Source organism: Numenius arquata, chromosome Z, assembly GCF_964106895.1.
Source record: "Numenius arquata chromosome Z, bNumArq3.hap1.1, whole genome shotgun sequence".
Classification (NCBI taxonomy): domain Eukaryota; kingdom Metazoa; phylum Chordata; class Aves; order Charadriiformes; family Scolopacidae; genus Numenius; species Numenius arquata.
Genome location: NC_133616.1, coordinates 44,213,037 through 44,231,688, shown reverse-complemented (window position 1 = coordinate 44,231,688; position 18,652 = coordinate 44,213,037). Strand labels below are relative to the sequence as shown.

The window sequence follows — 18,652 nt, the reverse complement described above, 5'->3', positions numbered from 1 at the left end:
TTGTTGAAGGATAAATTAAACAATCCACAAAATAATATTTACAACCAAATTCCAGCACACCAAGCTTTTGGCATACAAATATAATAAAATTAGAGACACAAAGCTTTTTTCATTCTTAGTGTAGATTAGATTTATTCTCTGTATGCAGGTATCAGCAATAATAAGAAAGCTCTTGTGTTTCAGTCACATCACTTCCAAAAAATTACAGTACTCTCATTTACACATGAACATCCAAAAACGAGAGTGCAAATCAGGGTCTCAAGGAGCAAATGTCTGCCATTCTCCAAAAGCACTGCAGCAGTCACTGTGGATTGAAAGTAACAGAAAATAAATGTAATCCCAACACTAATTTTCTATTTAATCTAAAGTTAACTAAGGCTGGACATGAACCTTCATTTCATCCTTCAGCAGGGATCTCCTGTCTCTGAATTGCAACATATTTGAATATGAAACTTACCTCATGGTTTGAAACAAGATTAGTGAGCACCCAGGACACATTAGGGGGTGGCCCACCAGTAGTATCACAGTACAACGTGATGCTCTTTCCTTCTACCACGGTGATATTGTAATTGCTTAAGTTTGCTGAGGGCAAGTCTACAACAGAAAAAAAATCAAAAAAAAACACACGTATTTGTATTTTACAGAAATAGACACCATTTGATTCTACGCAAGCTCTATAAATGTAAGCAAAAACACAGCTATTCACTATGGTCAGTTACTATTCAGTCAGGGAGTACAAACAGCATCTTGTCGAACATGTAACTACAGTCCTTAAGCTGCTACAAAACAGTTTTCTCCACTTCCTCCACTTCACATCCTAAAACCACTGCTGCATGTGGAAATACATTAAGCTGATTATATAGGGAAATGGGGTGAGCAAACAGAAGTTATCCTAACTTCAGTTTTTAGCTTCAAAATGAAAAAAACCCCACCTTTCCCTTATTCTTTAAAACAGGAAATTTAATCTGTCTCTTTGTAACAGCTGCAAAGAAACCTCTATTTTCCATGAACTGACATTGTGGTATTCCCACTGTTCTCTACAACACTAACAGGAAAACCCCATTAGCCCCCAGTATCACACAAGAGATTGCAGCCCTCCCCCTCACACAGAGACACAACTCACACAGACCAGGGAAAAAGTACAAAGTGAGGGGAACAGAGCACTGAACAGATCAAACCAGAGAAGAGAAAGGAATTGCAATAGCAATTGCACAGAGCTGCTACGCAAGGCACCTCACCCGACTTAGCTGTCGCCCTCAGGAAAGCAGAAAAGTGAGATGGTACCACTAACCAGGAAGCAAGCCAAGAATCAGGACTCTCCCTCCATCTCACAGAGCTATAAATCACTCTGTATCTCATTCTTCAGCACCCAAAGCAATGGGAGGTTCCCCATTACAAAAACACAAAGAATTACAGACTGACCCTCTTCAAAAATAATGCCAGCAATATCAATAGACTTCAGGCACAGAAGACCTCACATTTCATATGTATTTACATAGCCAATAATTATGCAACACACTAGAAATATTGTATTTTTCTGAAACAATGGTGGGGTTTTTTTGGTTTGTTTCATTTTTTAATTAAGAGTACAGTAGTTTCATTATGGAGTTGCAGGCATAGAAGTTTAGCAGACACCTTTTTGCTTATGTAAAAAGTCCCATACAAATAATTAACCATCAAATCAGTGTGAACACATTAATATGTTTGCTAGAACTTCAATAGAAGCTACATATATTGGAAATATCCCTTTAATTAGTTCAATAAAAATTAAATGAAAGGAAGTAATACCAAAGAGAAGACAAATAATTTTCCAGGCAATGCTTTCTTGCCTAATAAGATTTGAAGATCAGCACAAGTATACAATAACTGTTTAGGCAATTCTCCCAGTGCTTTAAGCAGTGCTGTAATATGATTCCCGCTATAGGCATCATGGATTTTTTCTATTATATTCACTTTATAAATCATATGTTGAAGTTTATTGAGACAGAGCTGGACAGTTTGTACGCCTTGATGCAGTAATCTGTTAGCGAAGGTAGCCATCTGCTTTCACCTGCTGTGAATTCAAATCTCAACACTGTCTGTCAACTAGCTGGGCAGGAAATAAAACTAATCTTAGAGAACATTTGGATATTAATTATGCTGGTTAGGGAACAAGGAGAGAAGTAACGAGATCATTTGCTTTATAAAGTTACTCTTCCACACCACCTCTGAAAACCATTCCAACTACTCTTGCCAGACCTGAACGTGCAAAGAGATTAAAGCTCCCCACTTCTTCCTGGCCTTCCTTTCTTCTTCACTTGGGACAAGGTCTACATGATAGATTAGTGTTTCACTGTGCAAGCCTGCACAGTTCCTACTAACACATCATTTCACATGAAATCTCTCATGTAAGCAAAAATAAAAAATAACTTTGGTCCCTTAGAGCCTTCCTTTTTAATAGCTGTTAAACAACAGACAACTTCTTCCTGCAGTGTGTTTATTTACAGGATAGGCAACTGAAGTTTAATTACTCTGGTACTAGTTTTGGTTCCCACCCAGAGTTATATCTAGTTCTGTTTATTTGCAAAAGTCTGCACGTGTCATGTTGGTGTTATATCTCTGAGAGAAATCATGTTTTTATCCTGCCAGAAGTTTATACAGTAATAGTGCTTATTATTCTACAGATTCCTAAAGTTACATTAAAAATCAGTTGCAAGATCTGGCACACAACATTGCCTCAAAACCATATAAATAGAATAGAATAGAATAGAATAGAATAGAATAGAATAGAATAGAATAGAATAGAATAGAATAGAATAGAATAATCACAATCACGTTTTTGTGTGTGTTTTCTTTTACTCCCTTTCCCAGTCATAAGAGGTGGGTGGGAAACACATAAAATAATTTCCTTGGGATTCATTTTTTCTGGTTGGATATCTTGAGTGTGAGAACTTTAACTGCAAGGTCATTTTGGCTTTTATTTCCAGTGGCACCCAGACTGCTCCATAGCAGAAAACACACTAGTTGAGCAGTGGCTCTGTTTGGAAAAAGCAGACAGTAGCATAAGACCTTGTAACTAGAAAATGTGACACAATGGACTTACCAATAAAGCAATGAGATTAAGCGGCAAAGCCTGCACTGAAAAATAACTGCATTTCAAAGCCACAATGTACTCTAGCAGACACATATGCTCAGTATGTATGCTCAGTGTAGTGCGAGACCATTTATACAAGTCAGTACCATTTTGACACCTACACAATTACAGATATCCAACCATGCTGTGTTTACTCCTGGTTAAATACAGTGTTTTAGATGACTATCACTTCTGTTGATATGGATGTACATTTTAAAGGACTTTGTATACAGTAATTGATACAAGCAATCAGACAGCAGGTTCAAACACTTTTGTTGATTGCCGGCATAGTAAGTTTAGACTGTAGCATAAGAGCCCACACAAGGTAGACATGACACCATCTTTCCACAAGTCTCATCTTGATATCTGTCACACAGAGATTACCCTTTGCCCCAAAGCTCAAAACACAGTCTCTTTCGAACTTTGATAGCATTAATTGTTATAATTCTGGATATCACTAATAATGCTGCTAGTATCTGATTTCTTCTTTAAGTTTGTAATATTGTTGGCCTTAATAGCCTTCTGCAGCAATAAGTTTCACAGGCGTGCTGCCCAGGCCTCACACAAGAGCCATTCCTGTTTACCAGTTCTGAAACTCGTCTGTGACATTCAAAACCATCAAGTGCTCTCCTGTTCTGACAGGACAGAGACAAGAGACTTTGTGAATGATCTTCTGAAGACTGCTCTGTTTTATTTTGTTTTCTCAAGTCTCCTTTCCTCTCAATAATCTATCCAAAGCTTTTAGATCTCTAAAAAAATGGGAGGACAGAACCTGCTCCTGAAAATTTTAAACTGTAATGTAGAGAGTTACATAGTTCAATACATGTAAGTGTATATTAAAATCAATGTGTTTCATTATGTATGGCTGCATAGCAGCTATGTTATTTCACCACATACAGAATATCTGTTCTCATATTCAAATTGGTAACACTTTATTCCCAGGAATAGACAGCTCTGGATTAGAATAAGCAGCCACTTCCCTCACCCCAGCACAACTGGACACAATAGAGACCATCAGAAGAACTCATTTATATCAGCTGAGTCTCTCCAAATACCATCTCATGCTTTAGAAGGTATAAACCCTCCTTTAAGTAGGAGGAGGGGAACTATTTACCTTCACAGACCATCATTAGTGCAAAACAATGGCCTGAGGCCACCAGACAGTGGAACTGTCAAGCATCGCTAGGGAATGACTCATATCTTCACTGTGCACAGCTGGGACTTCAGCAATCACAAAACCAAATACTTCGGATGAAATTTTCAAAGGTTACTACAGCATTTGGCTACACAGCTGTCAATGGAAATTAATAAAAAGAATGTGCCTCAATTCCTAGAGGGCTTTCAAAGCCCTCATGCTGCTACTTACTACTTTCTACAGAAACCTTACACTGGCCTTGGTAGAGCCAGACTGTTGCTACGTGTCAAAGGAAGGATATGACCTAATTAAGAAATAACTGAGTATTAATACAAACTCTGTAGCCTGTAACTCACCTCTCAGAACTAAGTTAATGCTCTAGCCAGTGTACTACAGCAACTTTAATGCACGCTAAGTTCCTGATTTTCATCAGCCTGCTGACAAACTCCCAGGAGTCTAGCCATGATGCAGTGTCACTACATGATTTTCAGCGTGGCGCATGACACCTCTTTTTTGCTTGCCACATTTTTGCAGGGTAATCTGTTCTGTGATAAGAACAAGCAATTACCAAGAAAAAAATGACAATTTTTATTCTCAAAACTAGCCAACTGCATCTAAATTTTAATAAGGTCATTTTAATCCTTACCTGAAATCCTTAATCACCTTTTTAATAAATATATCAGGCCCAGAATGATTAAATTAATACTGAGCCAGCAACCATCTATCAAACTGAACCAGACTACCAGAACCTCTGATTTATAAAATATCCCCTGTAAATTTTAAGATACAGTCTGCTTGCCTCACATAAGGTTTTAGTACAGTCCAAGGTTCTTGCCTCCCCTTTTTTTGCTTTTTCTCTTGAAGGAGAAAACATACAGCTAATTACAGCACTACAGTACAGCTTGATAACACCCACTACTTGTACTGCCTGGAGCCTGAAAACAGAATGGTTGACAATGCAATTTGTTAAGAACTGTGTATCTGCAAATTTCAGAGGTCTTACTGGCTCCAAACAGGTTATATCAATGTAGTATATAAGATAAACAGAGTTTTCTTGTATCATTCTATTAAAATTTTGCCTTGTTTGAAAATACAGGAATATTTACAAATTCCACGGGTGTTTTCCTACAGGCTTTTATGGGTTTAAAAAACAAAGCAAAAAACTTTCTAGCAATTCTAACTATAAAGCTAGGAGCTGTTGGATATGTAATTCACCTCCTGTGTCTCACTTAGCAACTGTCTGCAGCCAACAAGCTCTGGGCCAGATTTCAGCCATGGAGTAAGTGGGCATGTTTCCACTGAAGTCTGCAAAACAACAGGACCAAAAATCAGCCTGGCTGCATCTTTATAGCACTATAAACAGGATATCCCAAAAGTGTACATGCAAAACATGAATTAAAGAAACATAAATCATTGTTTCCATTTCCTGTTGTATCCCAGCCACATTGTCAAAACACTCAATATGTAGAGATAATTGCAGAAATCTTACATAAGTTATACCAAGATTACAACCACAACCATGTTCAATGAAAATTAAAAAATATGTTAGGCAAACAAAATACAGAATTAGCAGAAATGAGGAACGCTGTAGAATATTATTGTCTTTCATATATCTTCTTTTTTCTGGAGCCCAAAGATCACTTTCCTCTCTAGCTACAGGGAAGAGAAGCGCACAACTTTTCATTTCACTGCTCTAACCACCAGGCTCTACTCTCCATTTCTCCACTGTAACCTTGCCATCATGCACAACAAAACTTGAAATTTCCCTTGAATTAAAATTAACAGTAAGGACACTGATCTGAAAGGTGTAAGGGGGAAAGAGGAAGAGGAATCCTGGATTATGATCCTTTTCACAGCATATTTCTATACTCTGCCCACTGAGTGCTAATGTAAATTAAAGAAACTGTCCCAGATCAAAACCTCTTCAGCTCGTTAGGAAAATATATGCCCACTGAATAAAGCACTGAATATCTACTGAATAGAGATATGCTCATCATGTGGCATGGCAAATCTTCGTGGGTATTTTCCGCATTGACCATGGTATTTTGCGCAAGTCTGACACGGTTAAGTCAGTTTGAGACTAGAATAGTCTCAAACACTCTACAGGCTGGTGGCGAGGACATTATCCCCAAAGCTGTAGGTTAGATTCCTGAACTGAACATGAATCCAGAGAAGGATGACAAAATCTCCTGTATCCACTACTTTTTTTATTATTTAAAAAGGAAAAAAAAAAAAAAAACACCAAAAGAAAGAGCAGGTCTTCTTGTGTCCTTTTGAAAGGAAAAGCACAAATTCTTACCGTTGGGGGAGACTGAGTCCAAACATAGAGGGTCCTTGCCAAAGCCCTGAGGAGAGTCATTCAGACAAGAGTTTAGACTTTCCCATGCCTTCAGCGTTTCCTAATGAGCAGTTGGAAGGCATATGCACACTGAACAAGCTCATTTCAGACCTCTTCTTGCTAGATCTGCTTGCTGTTTCAGCATACCTTCTTAAAAGTCCAACTCCCATTTTCTTACCGTGTCAGATCTAATACTCACAACACCCACCTCATTAGTCTATGGAGGAATGTCTTTATGTCGGGAAGCAGAATGAGTGATGTGGCAGCTCACTGAGCCACCCAAATATTTTAAAATACTAAAACAAAACTGCCTCCAATGACACGCCTGACTGTCACATTCAACTGGGAACCTTTACAGAAAATAATTAAACAAGTACAGCCTCTATCAGAAGATGATGAATCTTTGAAGTATGCTTTCCCAGAGCCAATACACCCTCACTTTGCCTTTAAACACTCCATCACTCCCTACTTAACTGAAATTATCACTGGAAGCAAACTCCTGTAAGTAGAGCCAGTGTGTGCTGCAGCAAAGACCAGAAAACTTGCTAACTCATCTTCACCATAACAGCAACAAACGCAACCTCCGCAAAACTGTCATCCCATCCAGGGCTTCAAATGCCATGATGAACGCCATGCAGGCAAAAACCACCAACAGCCATGCACCAGAACTTGCACAGAATTCACTTGCACAGCGAACCGTCTTCTGCAGTCAACCTGTACAGAAGCTTTGAAGGTTGCTGCTGATATTTCAAACCAGATGTAGGTCTTATGTTTCCAAGGTTTACATCAGCTCCTGAACTTCTGCCCAGGACTTTTCTCTTAAGGTCCCAAGGCCTGACCTGGGTTCTAGTAGGAAGGTGCTGAGTAACAAAGGATCTCGCAGCACCTGAACTGTTTAACTGACCCCATCCCCAGGATTAATATCAACATTTTGTCTGCAAGAATTTTCAGATTATATGTATCTATAGAGACCATCAACCTTATCAACCCTTGCTAGCAGTCTCCTGAAGCTAACCAGCCATGTTTTCACACAAATTCCCTGAACAGTTAAGGAAATTAAATTACCTCTGGCAAAATTTTTCTTAACTGGTATTTAAGCTTCAGTTCATCCACAACTTTCAAAACAAACCCAAATACATTCAGTGCAGTTGGGCTGAATACAGCAGCCACAAATTTAGCGGATGAACAAAGAGCTAAACAAAGAGCCTTTGTAACGTAAGTTAATGAGGCCTAAACTAGCTTATGCAAACCTCAGTTTTAAATTGGAAGAGGGGAGATTTAGATTGGATACCAGAAAGAAATTCTTTACTGTGAGGGTGGTGAGGCACTGGAACAGGTTGCCCAGAGAAGCTGTGGATGCCCCATCCCTGGAAGTGTTTAAGGCCAGGCTGGATGGGGCTTTGAGCAACCTGCTCTAGTGGGAGGTGTGTCTGCCCATGGCAGGGGGCTTGGAACTTCATGATCTTTAAGGTCCCTTCTAACTCCAACCATACTATCATTCTATAATTCTATGATTCTTATTCACTAAGTGCATATAATGCAGTTGCAATTCCTGTATCTTTCTTTATCTGGGGAATATCATGTGTATCCAGGAAATACTGAAAACAATGCCAACCTGTCAAATATTTCAATGTGATAAACGTGATCCTGAAACAGAAACATTTTCAGAGAACTACATAAATAAGTAAAATGATGGGTTTCATTCTTAATACCAACTATCCTGTAAACCAAGTATATGCCTGAAGGGATGCCTTCATGAAATGTCTCCACTTTTAAAGAGAAAGAAGTACTTCCTTTAGACTTCAGAATACAGTTATCTAGTCATCAGTATCCACCTAGTTACATCATAAGAGCAAAGTAAGAATAACACCAGCCATCACTCAGCCAGCCATCCTCCCTCAGTAGATCACTACTCTACACTTGCGCAGATGCATTGTCAGGCATACAGTACCTCTGCAACGCGCTGAGCTCAGGAACAACACTGGAGTGATCAAGACACATTTCCTCCCCTTATTCTTTCTATTTCTAACCTGCTCTGTATTATAAGCCTGCTTTGTTCAAGTTAAGCAGAAATGGAATCAGAATTATAAAACAAAATTCTGGTTTTTTTTAATGTGAGACATTTGCATACATCACATCATGCACTCAACTATCATCATCCACAAGCCCTAATTTACATATCATATGTTTAGGTATCTGTATGAAAGTTACTTGTTGCTTCACGAACAGATAGAAATGTGAATGCTCACAAGGAAGTTATGTACATGCCTTTGAAAATGAGATTCCTGTTGCCTTTTCAAACACCCATAAATTACTGGTTATTTTCACTTAAAAGCTGGAACAATGAAAATTGTTTTAGTTAAGTTTGGAAATTTCTAACTCAACTTTGGAGTAACAGTTAAACCCATTACTGTAAAAACACTCATAAAAAATAACATTTTTCATGCAGCCCATGATCACAGATAAGAATTAAAACTCTTACAGAGAAAATAAGAACAGTTTTCCACCATACATCATCTAGCTCTTGAGCCAAAATAAACAACGCAGGCTAGAGAGCCCATGAATATTCTGAAAGGTAAACACAGAGAATGTTTAAGCCTTTTTTTAAACTCGCTTCATTCTGCCTGTAATGTTCTCCTTCTGATAGTCTTATCTGAAGTCTGGCTGATAATGGAAAAAAATGTCAACACCCACTGGATTATGCCTTTGCTTGTGGTTTTAGACTGCATTGTACTGTGATTGCCTAAGATCTAATGCTTCTTTTATTGACTCACTAATACTAAAAATCTTTTCTGTAAATTCAAAGAAATAAACACGTCAATCCTTCAGTTTGCCTTTTTCCCCCCTTAGAATTTATAACCACCTGCCTCCAGTCTGATATTACGATTCACTTATTTATCTCTAGGACAAAAATCTAGCACCAGGAAGAGTTTGAAATGAAGCTAGATCCAGTCGCATCCATTTGTAGTCATCTGAACAACTGTCTGTAAAGATTAATGTCTTTCCCAATCAAGCAAGAAACAGGCAACCCATCTCTTCAGATTGCAATTCTACGTTACAACAACTTCTAAAATTTTGTCAGTCATTGACAAGAAGTAGCACTAAGACAAACACCACAGCACCTCATGCGCAAGGGAAGAGACAGATAAAAAACGCTAGCATTCATAAAATCCCATAGTGCTCCGATCAGACGTTTCTGCTGACTGGCTGCATATAGAAATAGCCAGTCTGAACATATATTTGTTATATGTACAAATATATGTACAAATTAGTACATGAGACTAATTTGCCACTTTGTTCAGTAGACTTTAGCTAGCATGCATAACCAATGAAAAGAAAGAAAACACCTACAGAAACAATAGATCATAAATAAGCATACAAAGCTGGAACAGTAAGCAAAATTGAAAGCCAGATCAAGCACCACACCAGCATACATAAAACAATCTGATTAACTAAATTGGCCAGATAAGGCAAAACACTATTACCAGATCGAGATCCAGAGCAACAAAAATCCACACAGGACTGCAGAGACAGTTGTAGAAGCCAAGGTCCCCCAAAAATACCATAAGAAAAAGACTTTTTTTTTGGTAACAGTGAGTTCAACTATAGCAGCTGAGTAATTGAATGCCTACCAGAGGGACCAAAGGGAGCAAACAATGCCTTAATAACCAGTCCCAAAGACATGGTCTTGCCTCCTTGGCATTCTGTGAGTCACTAAAGTGACTAAAATGCAAAAATCCATGCAGACTGATGGACTTTTGAGTGACCTTACCCCAGGCATATGACGTGCCTCACTTCCAAGGACTTACACCGGTGGCAATTGCCACCAGAGCTTACAGAAGTAGTAATAAGAGCAAAGTGTTTATTTATTAGTTCTCTTTCTTCATTTTCTAATGCTATGTATCAGGTGGAAATAGAACCACAGTATCATAGAATGGTATGGGGTTTGAAGGGACCTCTGGAAATCATCTAGTCCAATCCCCCTGCCAAAGCAGGTCCACCTAGAGCAGGTTGCACAGGATGGCATCCAGGTGGGTTTTGAACATCTCCAGAGATGGAGACTCCACCACCTCTCTTGGCTGCCTGTTCTCTGCCACCCTCAAAGTAAAGAATTTCCTCCCCATGTTGAGAGGGGAACTTCCTATGTTCAAGTTTGTACCCGTTACCTCTCATCCTGTCACTGGGCACCACTGGAAAAAGACCGGCCCCATCCTCTTGACACCCATCCTTTAAGTATTTATAGGTGTTGATCACATTCCCCCTCAGCCTTCTCTTCTCCAGACTAAAAAGACCCAAGTCCCTCAGCCTCTCCTAGTAAGAGAGATGCTCCAGACTCCTAATCATCTTTGTAGCCCGTTGCTGTACCCTCTCCAACAGTTCCCTGTCCTTCTTGAACTGGGGAGCCCAGAACTGGACACAGTACTCCAGATGGGGCCTCAGCAGGGCAGAGTAGAGGGGGAGGATAACCTCCTCAACCTGCTGGTCACACTCTTCCTGGTGCACCCCAGGATGCCATTGGCCGCCTTGGCCACAAGGGAACATTGCTGGGTCATGGTCATCCTGTTGTCCACGAGGAATCCCAGGTCTTTTTCCACAGAGCTGTTCTCCAGCACGTCAGCCCCTAACCTGTACTGATGCATGGGGTTATTCCTCCCCAGGTGCAGGACCCCACACTTGCCCTTGTTGAACTTCATCTAGTTTCTCTCCACCAAACTCTCCAGCCTGTCCAGGTCTCGCTCTATGGCGGCACAGCCTTCTGGTGTGTCAGCCATCCCTCCCTGTTTAGTGTCATCAGCAAACTTGCTGAGGGTACACTCAACAAAAAAGAAAAGGATGGCTTAGGTGGTGATGCTGTTCATGTTGTACAGACAAGTAGCAGATGCTGCGAAAATAGTAAAACTAAACAGCACTATTCCTCTAGACAGAAGACACTACTAATACTATTGTCGTAGATGCAACTTAAAAACTTTTGACATAGTAATTAAGTGTAAATTTAAAACTTAAAGGAATCTGAGAATTTTCATCATCAATACATTTCAAATGCAGTTGAAAAAATAATTCTGCAAACACCATAACAATTGATTGACAACTTTAATATTGCAGCTGGAAAGAATCTTTTAGATAGTAAGCATACCTTACTTTAAACCTCAAGAAAAGAGGCCTCTAAATTGCAACCAGCCTTTAATGAGCACATTAATGAATACTTCTACCACATAAGCAGTAAGTAGCACAGAACTTTGCTAATTTTCACATCAATTATCCACAAACCAAAGCTTTATGACCAAGAAACCACAGTGGCCTCTTCCAACTTCCCAGCAAGAGATTTATTAACAGCACACAGTAGCGAGACATCCTATTACCAAGACATTTACCACATACTGTACAGGCCACTTACTATAATATTATGAAGTAATTAATAACACCTGCACACAAAGAAGAGAGTATGTCTTCTTAGTGTCTAAATCAAAAAAAAATAAAATAACAAACCAGAGAGATGGGATGAAACCATTTCATTAGCAGAGAAAATTAAAAAATGTTTTATTAACAAAATTCAAGGGCCTGCATGCCCAAAAACAACTCTTTACATCAAAAAGAGCTAGGAAAGTCATGTAGTTCACAGGAAGAAAAAGTTCACACATGTCAAAAGCTGAATTCTTCTTCTATTTCAGTTATACATGTTAGCATCTCAGAAAGTTCTGGAAATAAGCCAGAATCATCAGTGGGTTTTTTTTTTTGAAAGTAAGTCTTGTCCTTTTAAACACATAAAAATATCTGAAGAGATCCTGAAAGCAAAAGCCATGCATTGGATCTTTCAGATATCTTCCAGACCAGAGTCCATGCTCATCATGATGGTTATTTCTCTTCACCTGGGATTCTGGTAAATTAAGGGTAAGAAAAAAACACTAAAAGGAAAAAAAAAACCCAACAGAAAAAAGAAAACAATTATGTGAAGTTTAGTGATATTTGGACCTGGTAAACTAATATAAATAAATTGCAGGCATGTGCTGACATCCACACAGATCTTCAGCAAAATGCACATCTCCCATATGCAAATTCCACATACTGCAATTTCCAATCTGAATGTCATATATACTCAACTTTGCTCTTTCTCTAGTTGGAAGTACCACCTTCCCTCTCATGGCAAGTATTTCAGTCAAGATATGCCCACAGGATGCATGAATGTGCACACACACATGCACCTACACAGCATCCAGAGGTCTGAGACAAGTCTGTTGTGACTGAAGATGGTCAAGAACTCAGGAGAAAGAAATAATGTCTCATAGGTTTAACTCTGGGTATTCAACATCAAAAGGTTTCAAAGTAAAATCCTAGCTACCTGGTAGCTTGTAGATGAGCCAGCCAAGAACATTAAAGAAGACTATGCTGGAGTTCCTTGTTTATAGTAATCGATCTCAGTACACCAGGAGACCTTTCTACACCCAGCAGATCAATCTACCTTCTAGTCCATCCACCTGGAGAGATGGTTGGGTCCAGTTACCTCAGCTCAGTATCACCTCCCACTTCAAGTAAATCAGATCCTGCAGCACACAAGACCAACTGTGCAGCTCACAAGACTCCCCAAACAGGTTGCTTTTTTTTGGATTGCACTAGACACTAGCATAATTTTTGTCATGAGTACACCACCACACCTGGCCCCTGCAGGAAGCTGGACACAAGACCAACAGCATGATATGTGGCCATAAAATGCATTACTGCCATTAAACGCCACACATATTGTGTCTGCAGCAGGTCCCCTCCATGGCAGTTCCTTGTTGGCAGCTGCTGTCAAGGCCATCACAACCTCCACACAGGCAGTGGAGAAAAGGGCACTCAATGGGCAAAGGTGGAAGGAGAAAAGGTATCATTCATGTTTCTCCTGCTATTCATCTTCACTTACAGCCTTCCCAATCCAAATTAGCCCTCCATGAGGATATCCTACTCCCTTTCCATTTTGCCTACCTGCTGCTGGGCACCCCAGCTCCCTGCTCTGCAAAGGCAACTCCAGAGTCCAGCAGGTCCCACCTTGTGTCAGAAACACAGAGGCCTCAGAGGGCCTATGCCCCTCCTACACAGAGGAGGAGAAATCTCTTTAACTAGTGCGTGAAACTTCTCCCCAGCTGCCCCAGGACCATATACAGGCAACAAAGTTGTATACAAAAGACGTAAAAGGATGGCCTTATTGTTACATCATTTTTCCACTACCTCCAGATCCATACAAGGTCACTGAAAACAATATGCTGCAAAATGCAATAGACCTAAGCTTGTTATGACTTTTTTACATAGCTTTTACAAGTGAACTCAGTATAAGTTTTACCTGTGTGAAGAACAGAGCTATTTCTAATTTGTGTCTATTAGCAGTTAGTTCTAAATCTTCTTCCTATGGTCCTAGCACTAGAGTTTGCATTTTTGAAGGAAAATAAAGGTTTCATTAACCATAAATACCTGAAAAAAAAATCAAGGAGGTTAAATTTTGTGTCTATTGAGCTTGGAAGCACTACTATTTAGTTTAACAAAGGCACGTGCATTCTATGTAATTCTTGTGTGTTATCTGTAATCAGTGCAGTTTTCCTGCACTTGAATAATGGTACATTCTTAAAGGATAAAGAAAAAAAAAAAAAGCTTTACATGAAGCTCCCAGAATTACTCCATGTGGGCTGAAAGACCACTGAGTGGTTAATATCTCCACTGAAACCTTTTTCTTTAGCAGTGCTTTTGTCATTCTGATAGGTATCTTGTAAAAAAAATATTTGTTTTTCCTGTCTCATAACAATTAAGCAGTAATTTTATTTTAAAAGAGTATTACCGCAGTTTGGGACCTTCATATCCAGCAAGGCTGTCCTCTTGTTGTTGTCATCTATGCAATATAAATCCTGAGTTTCTGTGTAAAACCTGGTCTCCTGAAATTTCTTGATCCACATAATTTCACAGGAACATTTGAATGGATTGTCCACCAATATCCTATAGCAAAAAAAAAAAAGCTAGTTTATTTAGAATGCAGAATGTGTCATGCATGTCGAAAAAAATGAGGCGCGGGGGAAGTCAAAGCACTCAGCTGGGTGAAAGTAGAAGTTGAACCCTTTAGGTAAGAAGGATAAAGAATGCAACCTAGTAACTTCAGTGCAATACAAGCTGCAAGTGGATAATGGTTTCCAGTAGAGAATGAAGCTCTCTTTGCACCAAGAATCCAGACCATTGTAGATCAGAGAGATCACATAAATGCCTCCTGAGGACTTGAAGTGTGCAAATCACTACAATCTCAGCTTATCAGAGCTGTAACCTGTTCCCCCAAAAGCCATCTGCAGATCTTTGAGGATTAACAGCTGCAGGGATCATTCTCGCAAGTCTCTTTCTGAAAAAGCACTTTGCATTCACAGAAGTCATCTGCTGGACTTTAAAACCACCACAGCATGGACAAGAATTGCTTGTGCAAGACACCATATTAACATTAGGATCCTTTGGGTGAAAACGTACAACATGTATTTTCAAAACAGCAAGATTTACTTCACATCTTCTATTTCATCATTTCAGTTCCCTGTAAAAGAGAAATTTTTCTTGACCAGTGGCTGAGTAGTCCTTTTCTTCCACTGTTTTATTTTGTGTTAAACCTACCAAGGGAGTCAGACACATCACAGGCAGGATGCCGGATAGAGGCATGATGGTGGTCCACATACACTTGTGTGAAAGAGTAAATCTGACCTAGTAAAAGCAAACTACGTGTCTTTATCTTGCTTGCTGTAATTTTACAGCTGCAGCTTGCTGTAAACAGAAGAGGTTTTTCTAAAAGAAGAAGCTTTTCCAAGCAGCATCTTCTTCTCTACAATAACTGGAGAATATCTCCTAGTTCACCCTATCCTGAACTTTTCATCGCTTTATGCTTTTATTTACAAGAATGCTAACAACAGGACACTTGTTTGTCAGATTTAGAGGAAGCTCCTCAGAAGCTATTTATGGCATCATTCTCCTCTGATTCCCTTTCCAATACTCATCTTTCTCTCCTCTTTCTGATTTTCCACCTGTGTATTAGCTACTTATGTACAGAACTGTTGAACTGATATTAATTTTATCACTATTTTTCCTCCCTTCAGGCTCTGCTTTTTCCCTGCACTTTCTTTCCTTCTGTTCCCCGACGTCTGTTTATTTCACTTCATTGCAATCGTGTCTGCCTAACTTTAGTTCTTCTGTCCCTACACTCCAACTCTTTCCCAGGCCCACAACACTCTACCTCAATTTTGTATCCTCTCTCTCAACTTGTCCCCCCATCACACATTGCCTCCATACCCCAAATACTACTCAGTTCCACCTTCACACCCTCCATTTTTCCCATGTTTGGCTCACTCCCTGTACCCTTCCTCTGCTTCTACTACCATGACACCAAAGGACCACTGTTTAACTCTGGTATTAACAACACAAATATATTAACTCCTAATTATGATCAGCAGTTAATTTGTTTTGCCTCTAAGTGCTATTTCCCCACCTCATTAAACTTTATTTCCGTAATTCTCATCACATATTCTCTGATTCTCTCACTCTCAGTCCCAAATCCTTTTTTACTTCTGTCTGCACATGAGCAAACCAGCATCTTCAGAAAGATCAGCAACATTGGCGTTGCTCTTCAAAATCTCTGTAAGCACTCACTCTACCCACAGCCTAAAAGAAGCTGTTCACCCGAGATGGAGAAGTTCAAGAGTGGTTTGATTTGTGATTCGGAATAAACCTATTACTGGCAGCAGACAAACTCCAAGAAACTGGGAGCCTTCAAAATTGCAGTAATTTCCTTTTTTGCATGCTTCCTAAGCTAGCGCATACCCACTCCTACATTTCTGGAACCTGGGGAGAGGGGCAAAGATGACTCCATTTCTCCATTAACTGCTTAGAAAAATTCAGGTAAGCCCAAGCTTCACACTGTGCACTGGTCTGAGTCCTCTATCTATTTTTTTGAGGTCATGACAACTACAAAACATAGAACCTACAGCCAAGTACACAGTAACATTGGCTTTTTGGCAGGGACTAGATACAGCATATGGAGAAACAGGGACTTCGGAACCAACAGACCCATGCAGGGCATACAGCAATGGGCGTGCTCTGCAACTACCTAGTATCTCCATCAGAGAGCTTGGTGACCGCCACGTTATCAAGGAAAATTCCAGTGAGCAATGTTCCCTGGGCTGTAAAGAAAGTAATTATACCAACTTAATTATCAACAAAACATACCTAAGGTGCATAACCTCTTTTTGTGATACTGGGATTTGCTCATTTCATTTCTCACAGGCTGAAGTTCACCAGAACAGGTCAAGGATTGCAAGGATTGCCTCATGTTACAATTCTTGGACTGGCATTTTGGACAACTTCATAGTCAGAAGTTGTCTGAGGTCCAGGAGAGCAATCTTCCTCTCCTCTGCAGCCCCTGCCCTCCCAAAGCTCCTGCAGTCTCTCTACAGCCCCACATATTAGCAAAGAATATGCTAAATGACCAAAATGAATATGCTAGATGACCAAAATTTCAGAATGTATAGCAATGCAGAAATTTTGCTTGATGGAATAGAGGATAAAAATGTAATATTGAAACAATCAACAAATATATGTTTACCAGTGCTTCAGTACCAAATGATTATATAAAGTACAATGCAACTCAAAGAATTTGAGAAAATAAAAATATTCTTCAATAGCCAACCAGAAGTAGAGCAGCTGTGGGGCCAATATAAGAAAATGAGAGAGAGGTTTCATTTGAAGATCTGTAGAAGGCTGTATTTTCACTAGCTCAAATATTTAATACAAACAACAGTAGTTTTGTGTGAAGTAATCTCACAATAAAATATTTTAAAGCTGAAGGGAAGAAGTTATTTTGACCTCTACATTGTTTTAAAAGATACACTCGAACTTCTTGAAGCCCTGGAATGAAAAATCTCTCTGTACTTAAGTGCCCAGCATTGCTGCTTTCTTTGGATTAGAATTTCACTCCTAATCATTGATGGACCTCTACCTTCAACAGAACAAACCTCAAAGTCTTGTTCTTCCATTCCAGCTAAAAATAAACTTTATTTTAAGAAATGACAACTTACAGATCAGACAAACCCAGATGGCGAAAAGGCTTCTTGGACAAACTTGAGAGCTTGTTTCTGGAAAAATTGCTATGGGAGAAGAGAAAGATTGCATTAATTAGAATTGCTTCTTCTTACACTGAAAATACAGCTTGTGTCTCTTAAAAAAAATTAAGAACTCAAATCAGCTCTAAAAAGCCCTTATTCCTTTGACTTCAGTTGTAAAGAAATGGTACTCAGTCTCGTTTTATAGTTTGATGAGGTTCAATGGTTTGAATCCAGGATGCATCTAAAGTCAAACACATTCAAAATCAAACTCAGCAGAGGTCAACAATATTTTCACCTTTAGCATTTCTGTTCATTGCAGAAAAGCAGCAGAATTAATTGTGTTTCAAAAGTATTTTGTAAAGTCCAGGTGTTAATTACATGCTCAATTTATTCATAAGTGAAATGGGTGTATCCCTGTCTTTGATGCTGCATCAAACTCTGTACTCACATAAGCCCTCCTCACATGCTAGCACACATCCACATCACAGCCTTTTAGTTATTCTTTTCAAATCGCATGTACAATATGCACCCACATGGAAGATCAAAAGGAAAACTGTAAAATGCCTATATTGGGCTTTTTTATGTCAATTAAGCATTTACGGTTTCCAGTGGTAATTAAGTGAAAGGTCCTCTCCCATTATGCAGAGCAAATAAATGTTCATCTGAATTAGAAATACTCCTCCCCTCCCAGGCTTACAAAATTGCTTTCTCCACCCCAAAGAAAAATAATGCTGTTTTTCTACAGTCTTATCAGTCCACCAATTAAAGACAGTGAGAGCAGTAAACTGTATAACTGCCAGCAGTACAGTGCAAATCAGTGTTATGAGCCAAAATACCACATGAGTTTTATGTGGTATTATAAAGGCGCCATAGGGGCTCCATAGTTAAAGTTGCACTGTATTTAAAACCAGGGATTAAATCTCTTTTTTTCCCCCTGACTAAAGAACAGTGTTTGTTTCCCAGACTTTCAGTCCTTGATC

The 18,652-nt window shown here is 39.3% G+C and overlaps 1 protein-coding gene across 5 annotated transcripts in view; it reads right to left on the bottom strand.

The window, feature by feature from the left end:
- NTRK2 (neurotrophic receptor tyrosine kinase 2) overlaps positions 1–18,652 on the bottom strand; it is a 208,114-nt gene that overhangs the window by 165,534 nt on the left and 23,928 nt on the right. For all 5 annotated transcript variants that reach the window (XM_074166921.1, XM_074166919.1, XM_074166920.1 and 2 more), the window contains exons 4-6: positions 17,646–17,714; positions 14,390–14,544; positions 458–594 (exon numbers count right to left, since the gene is read on the bottom strand). In XM_074166921.1, the coding sequence (XP_074023022.1) occupies positions 458–594; positions 14,390–14,544; positions 17,646–17,714 (361 nt within the window). The remainder of the gene's footprint in view (positions 1–457; positions 595–14,389; positions 14,545–17,645; positions 17,715–18,652) is intronic.